At 44.6% G+C, this 15900-nt stretch overlaps 1 protein-coding gene across 1 annotated transcript in view; it reads left to right on the forward strand.

Moving 5' to 3' along the window:
* The window catches only part of pkn3 (protein kinase N3), a 28443-nt gene that overhangs the window by 9556 nt on the left and 2987 nt on the right, over positions 1–15900 (forward strand). The window contains exons 4-17 of the mRNA XM_038971172.1: positions 246–375; positions 1587–1738; positions 2179–2401; positions 2699–2881; positions 6600–6709; positions 7686–7829; positions 10257–10332; positions 10563–10749; positions 11181–11295; positions 11582–11649; positions 11822–11897; positions 12102–12193; positions 12352–12528; positions 14038–14100. Coding sequence (XP_038827100.1) covers positions 246–375; positions 1587–1738; positions 2179–2401; positions 2699–2881; positions 6600–6709; positions 7686–7829; positions 10257–10332; positions 10563–10749; positions 11181–11295; positions 11582–11649; positions 11822–11897; positions 12102–12193; positions 12352–12528; positions 14038–14100 — 1796 coding nt within the window. The remainder of the gene's footprint in view (positions 1–245; positions 376–1586; positions 1739–2178; positions 2402–2698; positions 2882–6599; positions 6710–7685; positions 7830–10256; positions 10333–10562; positions 10750–11180; positions 11296–11581; positions 11650–11821; positions 11898–12101; positions 12194–12351; positions 12529–14037; positions 14101–15900) is intronic.

Below are 15900 nucleotides of genomic sequence, written 5' to 3' on the forward strand. Positions count from 1 at the left end.
ACTGTTCCTAGGCCGTCATTGTAAATAAGAATTTGTTCTTAACTGACTTGCCTAGTTAAATAAAGGTTAAATAAAAAAATAGCACCATGCATGTCAATGAATAAGGGCACTAGGACTGCTGTAAGTGGCCAATGCTGTTAAGGGCTGCTGTGTCATGGACAAGTGAGGTACAGGACATGGCTGACTTGTGCACTAGTTGGATATTTTTTGAGGTAGAACTGTCTTGTGTGGTCTCCCCTCCCAAGGACCGTAAGATGCTGTCCATGGCCCAGCAGATGCTTCAGGACAGCCGCACCAAGATTGAGCTGCTCCGCATGCAGATTGTCAAAGTCACCCAAGCTAGAGAGGGGGAGCGGGAAGCCACAGAGACAGACGGTGAGAGATATGTATATATATACACACACAAGTTGTGTGTGTGAGCTTGTTTGTCCTTTGCCATGTCTTTGTCTTGGTTATACACTACATGGCCAAAAGTATGTAATTAGTGGACACCCCTTCAAATCGGCTATTTCAGCCACACAGGTGTATAAAATCGAGCACACAGCCATGCAACCTCCATAGACAAACATTGGGAGGAGAATGGCCCGTAATGAAGTGCTCAGTGACTTTCAATGTGGCACCGTCATAGGGTGGCACCTTTCCAACAAGTCAGTTTGTCAAATTTCTGCCCTGCTTGAGCTACCCCGGTCAACTGTTAGTGCTGTTATTGTGAAGTGGAAACATCTTGTAGTAACAACGGTTCAGCTGCGAAGTGGTAGGCCACACAAGCTCACAGAATGGGACCGCCGAGTGCTGAAGTGGTAGGCCACACAAGCTCACAGAATGGGACCGCCGAGTGCTGAAGTGGTAGGCCACACAAGCTCACAGAATGGGACCGCCGAGTGCTGAAGTGGTAGGCCACACAAGCTCACAGAATGGGACCGCCGAGTGCTGAAGTGGTAGGCCACACAAGCTCACAGAATGGGACCGCCGAGTGCTGAAGCGGGTAGCATGTAATAATAGTCTGTACTCGGTTGCAACACTCACTACCAAGGTCCAAACTGCCTTTGGAAGCAACGACAGCACAAGAACTGTTCGTCGGGAGCTTCATGGAATGGGTTTCCATGGCCGAACAGCTGCCCACAAGCCTAAGTTCGCCATGCGCAATGCCAAGCATCGGCTAGAGTGGTGTAAAGCTCGCCGCCATTGGACTCTGGAGCAGTGGAAACGCATTCTCTGGATTAATGAATCACATTTTACCATCTGGCAGTCCGACGGACAAACCTGGGTTTGGCGGCTGCCAGGAGAACGCTACCTGCCGACTGCATAGTGCCAACTGTAAAGTTTGGTGGTGGATGAATAATGGTCTGGGGCTGTTTTTCATGGTTTGGTCTAGGCCCCTTAGTTCCAGTGAAGGGAAATCTTAACTCTACAGCATACAATGACTTTCAACTTTGTGGCAAGTTTGCACAAAGCGAGGTCCATACAGAAATGGTTTGTCGAGATCTGTGTGGAAAAACTTGACTGGCCTACACAGAGCCCTTAACTCAATCCTACCGAACACCGACTGCGAGCCAGGCCTAATTCCTCCTCCTCCCTCCCTGCAGGCCGTCCCACTGAGACTATCAGTCCTCTAGAGCTGCGGGTGGCTGAGCTACGGCACCACCTGAAGATCGAGGCTGCCGTGGCAGAGGGGGCCAAGAATGTGGTCAAGCACCTGGGCGGGCGCAAGGTGCAGGACCGCCGCGCACTGGCAGAGGTAGGGCACCAGGATATAGCTGAGGTCTTTAGAGGAAATCTGGTAAATACAGGTCTGATTCCTTTTGGGTTGCATCTTAAAGATGGAATCTGCATTAGGGGGAAACGGCGCCACTGTCCGTCCCACAGACATTGTTATTGTTTTAGTTTTTTTGACGAAGCAGAAGTGGGGAGCATTGTGCATCAAGGTAAAAAAAAATAAAAAAATGCTGTACTTATGTTGCCGTTCTATGCAATGATGACTGAGGAGGAAAAAATTGTCATTTGTTTGCAGTAACTTCTTTGTTGTTGTAATATTGCAAACGGACGTGGCAGTTTCACCGTTAAGGATTCCGGTTAATGTTTTCCTGGCTGGAAACAGTTATGTGTACCTGGTGGGTCACAAGGAAAATCTAAAAGTGTGTTTGTTCTCATGTATCTGACTGTATATGTGTCCCCCAGGCCCAGACAAGGTTGCAGGAGTCGTGCCAGAAGCTGGACCTGCTGCGTCTGTCTCTGGAGCGCCGTCTAGCCGAGCTCCCCGGGGACCACCCCAAATTGTCCGTTATCAAGGAGGAGCTCGCACTGGGTGCCTCCTCGCCCTCCCTGGGTCTGCAGCTGGAGCGCCTCAACTCCACCTCTTCCTGTTCGTCGTCCTCCTTTTTCAAACCTGCCACTCTCACAGGTAACTGACAGCGTTGTTACTCTATGCTATAGCGGCCTGATTTAGTTAACTATTCAAAATACGTGTGTGTGGTACTTTTTGGTCTCATTGTGTTATTTTTGTATGGTTTTTGATATTTTGTTGTCATATAGTATATTGATGTGACACTGAAGGAAATTACTCGCATGAAAAGACCGTTACAAAATGTGTGTATGCCCTTGTATAAAGTTCTGCCAAGGACATGGAGTTTGAATTGCCTTCTCAGGGCAGTAAGCCTGAACTAATGTTCCCTGTATGTTGTCTCGTCTCTCTCTCCAGGTCGGTTGGAGGTGCGTCTGATGGGCTGCCAGGACCTGCAGGAGTCAGTGCCGGGTCGGTGCCGCATGGCCTGCATCACCTCCACCCCCGGCAGCCCCTCCGAGGCCAAGTCCCTGAAGATGAGGGCCGGTCTCTCCGGACGCAGCACCAACGGCAAAATCACCAAGACCGATGAGCTCTCCAGTGAGTCTACACTAGTCCTATGCAAATGTTGTTTTACATTTTAATTACTCCCATAAAAATACAAGTCATGGAAAACATGCAAATGTTTTGTACTTTTATATCGTTCAGGAACAAGGAGTGGTAATTTACTTACTAGCAGGGTGTCCACAGGTCCTTGAGTCGTAGTCTTTTATCTGATTTAAAAGCCTTAAGTTTTAAAATGTCTTAAATTGAGTTTTTAAAGGTCTGCGACAGAGATGACTACAGTGTTTCCGTTATATTGTGCCGCTGCTTAATTCTTCCACAGTGAAAAACCTCTAATACTTTCACACTTTCAAGATGTTAGAGAGCTATCCAACCACCTGTCTCTGTGTGTGTACATGTGCGTGAGCCAGTGTGAGTCAGGCTGTTGCCAGAGGAAAGAGCTAGGTAGCATGTACAATTTTATAGACTAACTAGAGCTGGGATGATAAACCAAAAATTACCGACAACGACTTTGCCCTCCTCTTACCGAAGCAATTTTGCTTACGTCAGTGATTGGGCTACACAACGTTTCTACAGATTTTTTGGTTCTAAAACCATTCTTTGGTCAACAGTAATGTGCATTAATTAACCTGCTTCCTGCAATGAAAGTATCTGCCCTGTTCCTGTTTTGCTGCTGGTGCTCACTCCTTCTCCCCCCTTTACACATGACGTGAAAGTATCTGCCCTGTCCCTGTTTTGCTGCTGGTGCTCACTCCTTCTCCCCCCTTTACACATGAAGTGAAAGTATCTCCCTGTCCCTGTTTTGCTGCTGGTGCTCACTCCTTCTCCCCCCTTTACACATGAAGTGAAAGATGCATACTGACAGTTGAGCAACATTTCAAATGTAATTACGGGAAAGACCGTTTTTAAAACTACTGTTACTGTTAGTCCATATAGGGGAAATGACACCACTTTACTAATTATGTAATTGAGATGATACTGAGTGTGCCATTTGTGGTGAATACATCAAGTAGCCTATATAGGTCTACCAAAGAAAAGTTTTTGTAGTACATTACATTTACTGTTTGATCAATTGCATGCAATCTAGCAACAATATCATATTTAGAGTTAGCAATGTAGCTTATGTTTTGAGTTCCTACTTCCTCAGGTGGTAAATTATGTTGCATAGCCTTGGCCAATATGCACCAAAAACATGCAAGCAAATTAATCTCTAAAGTGCCCAAAAATATATCTGATCATTCTGGATCTTATTTTGACATATTGCACATAAAAATAGCCATCATGCAGTCCCTGAACATGTAAATAGCTACAGTTGAAGTCGGAAGTTTAAATACACCTTAGCCAAATGCATTTAAACTCAGTTTTTCACAATTCCTGACATTTAATCCGAGTAAAAATTCCCTGTCTTGGGTCAGTTAGGATCACCACTTTATTTTAAGAATGTGAAATGTCAGAATAATAGTAGAGAGAGTGATTTATTTCAGCTTTTATTTCTTTTATCACATTCCCAGTGGGTCAGAAGTTTACATACACTCAATTAGTATTTGGTAGCATTGCCTTTAAATTGTTTAACTTGGGTCAAACGTTTCAGGTAGCCTTCCACAAGCTTCCCACAATAAGTTGAGTGAATTTTGTCCCATTCCTCCTGACAGAGCTGGTGTAAGTCAGGTTTGTAGGCCTCCTTGCTCGCACATGCCTTTTTCAGTTCTGCCCACAAATGTTCTATAGGATTGAAGTCAGGGCTTTGTGATGGCCAGTCCAATACCTTGACTTTGTTGTCCTTAAGCCATTTTGCCACAACTTTGGAAGTATGCTTGCGGTCATTGTCCATTTGGAAGACCCATTTGCGACCAAGCTTTAACTTCCTGACTGGTGTCTTGAGATGTTGCTTCAACATATCCACATAATTTTCCTTCCTCATGAAGCCATCTATTTTGTGAAGTGCACCAGTCCCTCCTGCAGCAAAGCACCCCCATATGACGCTGCCACCCCCTTGCTTCATGGTTGGGATGGTGTTCTTCAGCTTGCAAGCCTCCCCCTTTTACCTCAAAACATAACAATGGTCATTATGTCCAAACAGTTCTATTTTTCAAAAAAAAGTAAGATCTTTATCCCCATGTGCAGTTGCAAACCGTAGTCTGACTTTTTGATGGCTGTTTTGGAGCAGTGGCTTCTTCCTTGCTGAGCGGCCTTTCAGGTTATGTTGATTATAGGACTCGTTTTACTGTGGATAGATACTTTTGTATCTGTTTCCTCCAGCATTTTCACAAGGTCTGGGATTGATTTGCACTTTTCGCACCAAAGTACGTTCATCTCTAGGAGACAGAACGCGTCTCCTTCCTGAGCGGTATGACGGCTGCGTGGTCCCATGCTGTTTATACTTGTGTACTATTGTTTGTACAGATGAACGTGGTACCTTCAGGCATTTAGAAATTGCTCCCAATGATGAACCAGACTTGTGGAGGTCTACAATTTTTTTTTCTGAAGTCTTGGCTGATTTCTTTTGATTTTCCCATGATGTCAAGCAAAGTTTGAAGGTAGGCCTTGAAATACATCCACAGGTACACCTCCAATTGACTAAAATGATGTCAATTAGCCTATCAGAAGCTTCTAAAGCCATGACATCATTTTTCTGGAATTTTCCAAGTTGTTTAAAGGCACAGTCAACTTAGTGTATGTAAACTTCTGACCCACTGGAATTGTGATACAGTGAAATAATCTGTCTGTAAACAATTGTTGGGAAAATGACTTGTGTCATGCACAAAGTAGATGTCCTAACCGACTTGCCAAAACTATGGTTTGTTAACAAGAAATTTGTGGAGTGGTTGAAAAATGAGATTTAATGACTCCAATCTAAGTGTATGTAAACTTCCGACTTCAACTGTAGCTTCTTTGATACCTGATTCACTGAATGAGGGAATTGTTGAATTCTACTTTTTGATTGCAGTCAGTTTTAGCACGGTACCTCCCAAGCGAGCTACTGGGTGTGTAGACTTTTGATTCTACAAATCAACTGCTCAACGGGACCTTGTTAAGCTTACTTGGGTGTGTTTGAGCAGTGCTGAATCAAAAGCCTGCACACCCAGTGGCCTAGCTCTCCAGATAGAGAGTTGACCACATGTTTTATACAGTAACAGTTCTGTAAATTTGACTTGAAGGCATTTTTTTCACAGGGGTATCGTATTGAGTATCGTTATACTAAGCTGATAACATTATTGGTAATTCTGAAAACATAGTTTGTGATCTAGCTAATGGGTAGCCTAAATAAATGCAGATGGGCAACCTCATGATTCAGCCATCTATAGCCTAGCCACTATGCACCTACATTCGTTAGGCTACAGGAGAATGCCAATTGCTAAAATAGCACACCTGCCTGATATGAGCCATGTAGGCTATAACCAGCCCTGAAATAATACTTATTGCTAATATGGGCTCACTTTAGGAGAGGAATATTAGCAGGTGTGTGGTGCATGCAGACCTAAACATTTGTATTGCAAGTGGCACTTAAAGGTCAGTCTTACATTCAACTTCATGGAACCTGCAGATAGCCTGTACTAAGAGCAGAAATCCTCACCTTGAAAAGTAGCTTAGGATATGGCTCTATTCTCTTTGGAATGAGAGGCATATGATCATTAAACCCAGTATCTTTGGCTGTGGTAATTTAGTATCCCTGTCAATATCTGACTGGGACAGCTAGTGTGTGTCTGTGGAGTTGTACTGACTGTCTATCTGTGCCACTGTATGCTGTCCACAGCGGAGATCATTGCGGTGCTGAAGGTGGACAACAGGATGGTGGGCCGGACACACTGGAGAGCCCTGAGCAAGGACGCCTGGGACCAGAGCTTCAGCATTGAGCTGGAGCGGGTCAGTGTTTTGTTTAACACCAGTAGGAGCAGTTCACACATTCTATTCCTTTGCATGGAAACTGTATTTTCTCAAAGTAACACTCTATTGGTGCCATGAGTCATGTTAAATAGTGTAGAAGTGCAGGAAATTGGCTTTAGATTGCAAGAATAATTATGGGGAGGACCCCCATCCATCAGTTGTCCCCTACACATCTCAAAATCAAAGTTACCGGTACGCCACTTCCAAACAGTTGATCTATCAATGGCACTCTTGTCTCATCGATGCTTAAAGCAAGAGTCTGCTGGCTTTAACAACTCTCAGCTATTGGGATAGCAGTGAGCAATCGCCCCTCTCTCATGCCTCCACTCCCACTCTGCAGATGTAATCCCACTGCTAATCCTTTAACACTTTCCACTAATCTCAACCATAGCCCCATGCCAGGCTTTTGGAGGCAATGGTTGAGCTCTAAGACTACTTTCAGCTCCTAGCTCAAGGGCACACACTACTTTGTTCCCATCCTCTCAATCAATCAAATGTATTTATAAAGCCCTTCTTACATCAGCTGATGTCACAAAGTGCTGTACAGAAACCCAGCCTAAAACCCCAAACAGCAAGCAATGCAGGTATAGAAGCACAGGGGCTAGGAAAAACACCCTAGAAAGGCCAGAACCTAGGAAGAAACCTAGAGAGGAACCAGGCTATGAGGGGTGGCCAGTCCTCTTCTGGCTGTGCCGGGTGGAGATTATAACAGAACATGGCCAAGATGTTCAAATGTTCATAGATGACCACTATGAGTCTTAAAATGGCACATCTGAGTGGCGCTGTACTGGTATTTTGGATTGTGCTGCGGAAAGCCTCAGGCTGGAGCGTTTTTAAAGATAAACAAGATTAAGTGGAAGATAAGGTGTTGTAGTCTGGAAACATTTTCCCTTTTCCCTGCAAATTTATTTGCATTTCTTTCCCTAAAAATTACTAACTAAAAGTCTGTTTCCAGTCCAGGGAGCTGGAGATTGGGGTGTACTGGCGGGACTGGAGGGCTCTGTGTGGGGTCAAGTTCCTACGTCTAGAGGACTTCCTGGACAACCAGCGCCACGGCATGTGTCTTTACCTGGAGCCCCAGGGCATGCTATTCGCTGAGGTAACTAGCACCCTTATTTCACGATCACAATAAGACATTGTCACAGTCAATATTAAATATGCCACAATCAGTAATATGTCACGATCTCTGGCCTTAATGGCCATGTACTCTTATAATCTCCACCCGGCACAGCCAGAAGAGGACTGGCCACCCCTTAGACCCTGGTTCCTCTCTAGGTTTCTTCCTAAGTTCCTGCCTTTTCTAGGGAGTTTTTCCGTAGGCACCGTGCTTCTACATCTGCATTGCTTGCTGTTTGGGGTTTTAGGCTGGGTTTCTGTATAGCACTTTGTGACATCTGCTGATGTAAAAAGGGCTTCAGAAATACATTTGATTGATCACTATTATATTCACCATTAGACATTACAGTGCATTTGGAAAGTATTCAGAACCCTTGACTTTTTTCCACATTTGGATTAATTTATATTTTTCCTCATCAATCAACACAATACCCCATAATGACAAAGCAAGTTTTTAGATATTTTCGCAAATTTATTATAAACAAATACCTTATTTACATAAGCATTCAGACCCTTTGCTATGAGACTTCAAATTAAGCTCAGGTGCATCCTGTTTCCATTGATCATCCTTGAGATGTTTCTACAACTTGATTGGAGTCAAGTTCAATGGATTTGGAAAGGCACACACCTGTCTATATAAGGTCCCACAGTTGACAGTGCATGTCAGAGCAAAAACCAAGCCATGAGGTCAAAGGAATTGTCCGTAGAGCTCTGAGACAGGACTGTGTCAAGGCACAGATCTGGGGAAGGGTACCAAAAAAATGTCTGCAGCATTGAAGGTTCCTCCATCATTCTTAAATGGAAGAAGTTTGGAACCAGCTGGCTGCCTGGTGAAACTGAGCAATCGGGGGAGAAGGGCCTTGATCAGGGAGGCAACCAAGAACCCCATGGTCACTCTGACAGAGCTCCAGAGTTCCTCTGTGGACATGGTTGTCATTCTGGAAGGTTCTCCCATCTCTGCAGCGCTCCACCAATCAGGCCTTTATGGTAGAGTGGCCAGACGGAAGCCACTCCTCAGTAAAAGGCAAACCCACTTGGAGTTTGCCAAAAGGCACCTAAAGGACTCTGACCATGAGAAATAAGGATGAAACCAGGCACCACTCATCACCTGGCCAATACCATCTCTATAGTGAAGCATGGTGGTAGCAGCATCATGCTGTGGGGATGTTTTTCAGCGGCAGAGACTGGGAGACTAGTCAGGATCAAGGGAAAGATGAACGGAGCAAAGTACAGAGATCCTTGATTGAAAACCTGCTCCAGAGCACTCAGGAAGGTTCACCTTCCAACAGAACAACAACCCTAAGAACACAGCCAAGATGATGCAGGAGTGGCTTCAGAACAAGTCTCTTAATGTCCTTGAGTGGCCCAGCCAGAGCCCGGACTTGAACCCGATCGAACAACTCTGGAGAGACCTGAAAATAGCTGTGCAGTGACGATCCTCATCCAATCTGACAGAGCTTGAGAAGAACTGCAGAGAAGAATGGGAGAAACTTCCCAAATACAGGTGTACCAAGCGTGTAGCGTCATACCCAAGAAGACTCGAGGATGTAATCGCTGCCGAAGGTGCTTCAACAAAGTACTGAGTAAAGGGTCTGAATACTTATGTAAATGGAGCCGCTTCTTCTTGTTTTTAGCCGATAGGAGTGGAACCCGGTGTGGTCGTCTGCTGCAATAGCCCATCTGTGACAAGGACCGACGAGTTGTGCTTTCCGAGATGCCTTTCCTCACACCACTGTTGTGCTCAGCTGTTATTTGCCGGTTTGTGGCCCGCCTGTTAGCGTGCACATTTCGACCTCTCATCAACTAACTGTTTTCGCCAACAGGACTGCCGCTGACTGGATGTTTTTTGTTTGTCGCACCATTCTCTGTAAACTGCTACCGGCGTGCCAGGCACCGACGATCATACCACGTTCAAAGACGCTTAGGTCCCTCGTTTTGCCCATTCTAACGTTCAGTCGAAGAGTAACAGAATGCCTCGATGCCTGTCTGCCTGCTTTATATAGCAAGCCATGGCCACTTGACTCTGTCTGTAGGAGCAAACCATTTTTGTGAACGGGGTGGTGTACCTAATAAACTGACCACTGAGTGTATGTTACTAATGTCACAATCACTAATATTTCACAATCGCCATTAGAAATTGTCACAATCACTATTAGACATTATGTCACAATTTATATATGTTACAATCACCATGTGACAATCCCTAATGGTCATAATGTCTAAATCACCTATTTATATCACAATCGCCATTAGACTTTGTCATAATTGTTACAATCACCATATGCGTTCTGTTTGATATTAAATCAATACCATCTCTTCTAGATTGTTACCTGACCACAACATTGACCACTGCACTTTCTATTTGATGCTACAACCTCAGTTAACGATTATGTTTTACTGTTTATTGTAGGTGACGTTCATCAACCCTGTCATTGAGTGGCATCCTAAACTTCAGAGACAGAAGCGCATATTCCCTAAAGAAAAAGGTATATGTTCCTGATATTTTTCAGTATATCATGACATTGGAAACCGATCAAACTGTCTTTAGCTGCCTTTACCCTGTACCACAACCTGGCTTCAACACACCTCAATAAGCGTAGCTTTTGGCTATATATAATAATATGTATGCCATTTAGCAGACGTTTTTATCCAGTCATATGTGCATACATGCCCCCCCCCCGTAAATTACTTCTGACATCACATCCTGTTTTCTCAGGGAAGAATTTCCTGCGGGCGGCCCAGATGAACATGAACTTTGCCACGTGGGGGCGTCTGATGATGAGCGTTCTGCCTCCCTGCAATGGTTCCTTGCAGGCCATGAGCCCCCCACTGGTGGGCTCCGACACGGCCATCACCTCGCCCCCCTCCATGGAGAAGATGGCCAAGTCCACCCCCCCTCTAAGGTAAGTTGGAGGGTGCACCTAGGCCCCCTCCGCTAAGGTAAGTTGGAGGGTGCACCCAGGCCCCCTCCGCTAAGGTAAGTTGGAGGGTGCACCCAGGCCCCCTCCGCTAAGGTAAGTTGGAGGGTGCACCCAGGCCCCCTCCGCTAAGGTAAGTTGGAGGGTGCACCCAGGCGCCCTTTTTAAGAAAGACCAACTGTAACATTGATTTTGTGGCCCACATTCACAAATAGTCTCAGAGTAGGAGGGCTGGTATAGGATCACTTTTGTCTTTAAGATCATAATGACCGGAGTATGGACAGGGAGGGCCTGATCCTAGATCAGCTTGAAAGTCAAGCATTTCACTATACTTGTGCATGAGACAATAAAACTCTGACACTGGTATTGATTACAGTAATGGAAATGTTTTCTGAAGGCTAGTTCTGTCATTGTAGAGATTCTGCTGTGGTGAAATTGGACTTCAGTGAGGAACGCCCCACCAAGTCCCTGCAGAACAATGTGGGGAAAACTCTCGCATCAGAATCCATGTGGCAAACCACTCTCTCTCAGGTAGGAGACTAACAGGAAAAACAACTTTTTATTTTTATTTAAGATTGCGTTAATATATTAATATAATAGTTGTAAAAAATATTTTATGTTTCATGAGTACTACAAAAGTCTCCGCTCAGTTTCACTCATATGAATAGGATTGTGTTCTAGACATTCTGTTTCCATGGTCTCACTTTCACAGTGACGTTGCAGTTCTACAGCATTTAGGGGCTCGTCCACTTTCATGTTTTTTTTGGAGTATCAAATATCTCCGTCTTCAGGTTATTTTTGTTCTCCCTTCCCTTAGTCCTCCAAAGGTCATTCAACAGAGGATAACAGGCCAATGCCAAAGACTGTATCTGAGCCCACTCCTAAGTATGTCTCTCTCATTCAGTATAACCACCACCTACACACACACAGCAGTAACCCAAATCCACTACTTATTGTTTAAGCCCTGTCAGGACTGGAAGTGATGTTTGTTACCTAGTTATCTAACCCCCCTCCCTCCTCCTCTTTCACGTTCTCTCCTTGTTTGTTCTGTGTTCAGGAGGAAAGTGAATGGTGGGATGCAAATGGAAGATTTCAACTGCATCTCGGTTCTGGGGCGTGGACACTTTGGAAAGGTACTGTCACACTCACAACCCAAGGCCCTCATTCCTAAAGAATGGAACCTTTTATTTAGTTACACTGAGTTGTATTCATTAAAATGTTTTGCAAAGAAAAACAAAAAGTCCAAGTAGTTCTTCCCTGTTTTCTTCTGTTCGGTGTTCACAACCTTCTCACTATGTGTTGCACCTAAATCCTTCCCTCCTCCCCACTGCCCCAAGGTCTTGCTGGCAGAGTTCAAGAGGTCAGGCAAACTGTATGCCATCAAAGCCTTGAAGAAAGGGGACGTCGTGACGCGTGATGAAGTGGACAGGTGAGAGAGCACAGTGAGTGGATTCAGACATACCACAGGTTGAGGGAACCGGATCAGAAAGACTAGCAGTTGCGTTCCACCTAAAATATACTATTATTATTATATATATATTTTTTTTTTGTGCTTGTTCTTTCGTGTGCACATGTCTGTGATTTTAGTCTAATGTGTGAGAAGAGGATCTTCGAGACGATCAACTCCTCCCACCATCCCTTCCTGGTGAATCTGCACGGCTGTTTCCAGACGGCGGACCACGTGTGCTTTGTGATGGAGTACTCCCCCGGGGGAGACCTCATGACCCACATACACACCAGCATCTTCACTGAGAGACAGGCTCAGTAAGCCTTACGCAACACACACACAGGCCCCATTATGACAGCGACCCGAGTGTGAAGCATTGCAATTCCAGGCTGTAAGGCAACAAAATATGCAAGGGTTGTATACATTTGCTACAGGAACATGTACAGTTGAAGTCGAAAGTTTACATACACCTTAGCCAAATACTTTTAAACTGTTTTTCACAATTCCTGACATTTTATCCTAGTAAAAATTCCCTGTCTTAGGTCAGTTAGGATCACCACTTTTTATTTTAAGAATGTGAAATGTCAGAATAATAGTAGAGAGAATAATTTATTTCAGCTTTTATTTCTTTCATCACATTTCTAGTGGGTCAGAAGTTTACATGCACTCAATTAGTATTTGGTAGCATTGCCTTTAAATTGTTTAACTTGGGTCAAACGTTTTGGGTAGCCTACCACAAGCTCCCCACAATAAGTTGGGTGAAATTTGTCCCATTCCTTCTGACAGAGCTGGTGTAACTGAGTCAGGTTTGTAGGCCTCCTTGCTCGCACACGCTTTTTCAGTTCTGCCCACACATTTTCTATGGGATTGAGGTCAGGGCTTACGATCTTCGTCCCCATGTGCAGTTGCAAACCGTAGTCTGGCTTTTTTTATGGCGGTTTTTGAGCATTGGCTTCTTCCTTGCTGAGCGGCCTTTCAGGTTATGTCGATATAGGACTCGTTTTACTGTGCATATAGATACTTTTGTACCTGTTTCCTCCAGTATCTTCACAGGGTCCTTTGCTGTTCTGGGATTGATACGCACTTTTCGCACCAAAGTACGTTCATCTCTAGGAGACAGAACGCGTCTCCTTCCTGAGCGGTATGACGGCTGTGTGGTCCCATGGTGTTTCTACTTGCGTACTATTGTTTGTACAGATGAACGTGGTACCTTCAGGCGTTTGGAAATTGCTCCGAAGGATGAAACAGACTTGTGGAGGTCTACAATTTTTTTTTTTCTGAGGTCTTGGCTGATTTCTTTTGATTTCCCCATGATGTCAAGCAAAGAGGCACTGAGTTTGAAGGTAGGCCTTGAAATACATCCACAGGTACACCTCCAATTGACTCAAATGATGTCAATTAGCCTATCAGAAGCTTCTAAAGCCATGATATAATTTTCTGGAATTCTCCAAGCTGTTTAAAGGCACAGTCAACTTAGTGTATGTAATCTTCTGACTCACTGGAATTATGATACAGTGAATTATAAGTGAAATAATCTGTCTGTAAACAATTGTTGGAAAAATTACTTGTGTCATGAACAAAGTAGATGTCCTAACCGACTTGCCAAAACTATAGTTTGTTAACAAGAAATTTGTGGAGTGGTTGAAAAACTAGTTTTAATGACGCCAACCTAAGTGTATGTAAATTTCCGACTTCAACTGTACCTACCGGTGACTACAAATAGATAATTCAGGCTAGTCTAATTCTCATACAAAAGGGTACAGTAATGAGTACGAGCTTTAGAGTTGATGTATCTAAACTCACCATTATATGTGTGCCTTATTTAGGTTCTATGCCTCCTGCGTGCTGCTGGGACTAGAGTTTCTGCACCAGAACAAGATAGTTTACCGGTGAGTAAGTTCTCTCAGCACTGCTTTCCAGCCCTCCGCCTTCACACACCAAAGAAGCTACCTGTGGGTCATTCTTTCCCGACAATGCAGTTATCAATAGTACTATAAAACATTAAGTCAAGTACAACAAAAACACACTAGAAATAATAACACAAGAAAGAAAGTAAGTAAGCTATATACAGGTTCAGTTGATTCTTGTCCCATTTCATCCTGTCATGTTTCTCACCTCTCTCTCCGGGATCTGAAGCTAGACGACCTGTTACTGATCTCTCTCTTCTCTCTCTGGGGTCTGAAGCTAAACGACCTGTTACTGATCTCTCTCTTCTCTCTCTGGGGTCTGAAGCTAAACGACCTGTTACTGATCTCTCTCTTCTCTCTCTGGGATCTGAAGCTAAATGACCTGTTACTGATCTCTCTCTTCTCTCTCTGGGGTCTGAAGCTAAACGACCTGTTACTGATCTCTCTCTTCTCTCTCCGGGATCTGAAGCTAAACGACCTGTTACTGATCTCTCTCTTCTCTCTCTGGGATCTGAAGCTAAACGACCTGTTACTGATCTCTCTTCTCTCTCTGGGATCTGAAGCTAAACGACCTGTTACTGATCTCTCTTCTCTCTCTGGGGTCTGAAGCTAAACGACCTGTTACTGATCTCTCTCTTCTCTCTCTGGGATCTGAAGCTAAACGACCTGTTACTGATCTCTCTTCTCTCTCTGGGGTCTGAAGCTAAACGACCTGTTACTGATCTCTCTCTTCTCTCTCTGGGATCTGAAGCTAAACGACCTGTTACTGATCTCTCTCTTCTCTCTCTGGGATCTGAAGCTAAACGACCTGTTACTGATCTCTCTCTTCTCTCTCTGGGATCTGAAGCTAAACGACCTGTTACTGATCTCTCTCTTCTCTCTCTGGGATCTGAAGCTAAACGACCTGTTACTGATCTCTCTCTTCTCTCTCCGGGATCTGAAGCTAAACGACCTGTTACTGATCTCTCTCTTCTCTCTCTGGGATCTGAAGCTAAACGACCTGTTACTGATCTCTCTCTTCTCTCTCCGGGATCTGAAGCTAAACGACCTGTTACTGATCTCTCTCTTCTCTCTCTGGGATCTGAAGCTAAACGACCTGTTACTGATCTCTCTCTTCTCTCTCTGGGATCTGAAGCTAAACGACCTGTTACTGATCTCTCTTCTCTCTCCGGGATCTGAAGCTAGACGACCTGTTACTGATCTCTCTTCTCTCTCTGGGGTCTGAAGCTAAACGACCTGTTACTGATCTCTCTCTTCTCTCTCCGGGATCTGAAGCTAAACGACCTGTTACTAATCTCTCTCTTCTCTCTCTGGGGTCTGAAGCTAAACGACCTGTTACTGATCTCTCTCTTCTCTCTCTGGGATCTGAAGCTAAACGACCTGTTACTGATCTCTCTCTTCTCTCTCTGGGGTCTGAAGCTAAACGACCTGTTACTGATCTCTCTCTTCTCTCTCTGGGATCTGAAGCTAAACGACCTGTTACTGATCTCTCTCTTCTCTCTCTGGGATCTGAAGCTAAACGACCTGTTACTGATCTCTCTTCTCTCTCTGGGGTCTGAAGCTAAACGACCTGTTACTGATCTCTCTCTTCTCTCTCTGGGATCTGAAGCTAAACGACCTGTTACTGATCTCTCTTCTCTCTCTGGGGTCTGAAGCTAAACGACCTGTTACTGATCTCTCTCTTCTCTCTCTGGGGTCTGAAGCTAAACGACCTGTTACTGATCTCTCTCTTCTCTCTCTGGGGTCTGAAGCTAAACGACCTGTTACTAATCTCTCTCTTCT

The sequence above is a fragment of the Salvelinus namaycush genome, chromosome 31 (assembly GCF_016432855.1).
Source record: "Salvelinus namaycush isolate Seneca chromosome 31, SaNama_1.0, whole genome shotgun sequence".
Classification (NCBI taxonomy): Eukaryota; Metazoa; Chordata; class Actinopteri; order Salmoniformes; family Salmonidae; genus Salvelinus; species Salvelinus namaycush.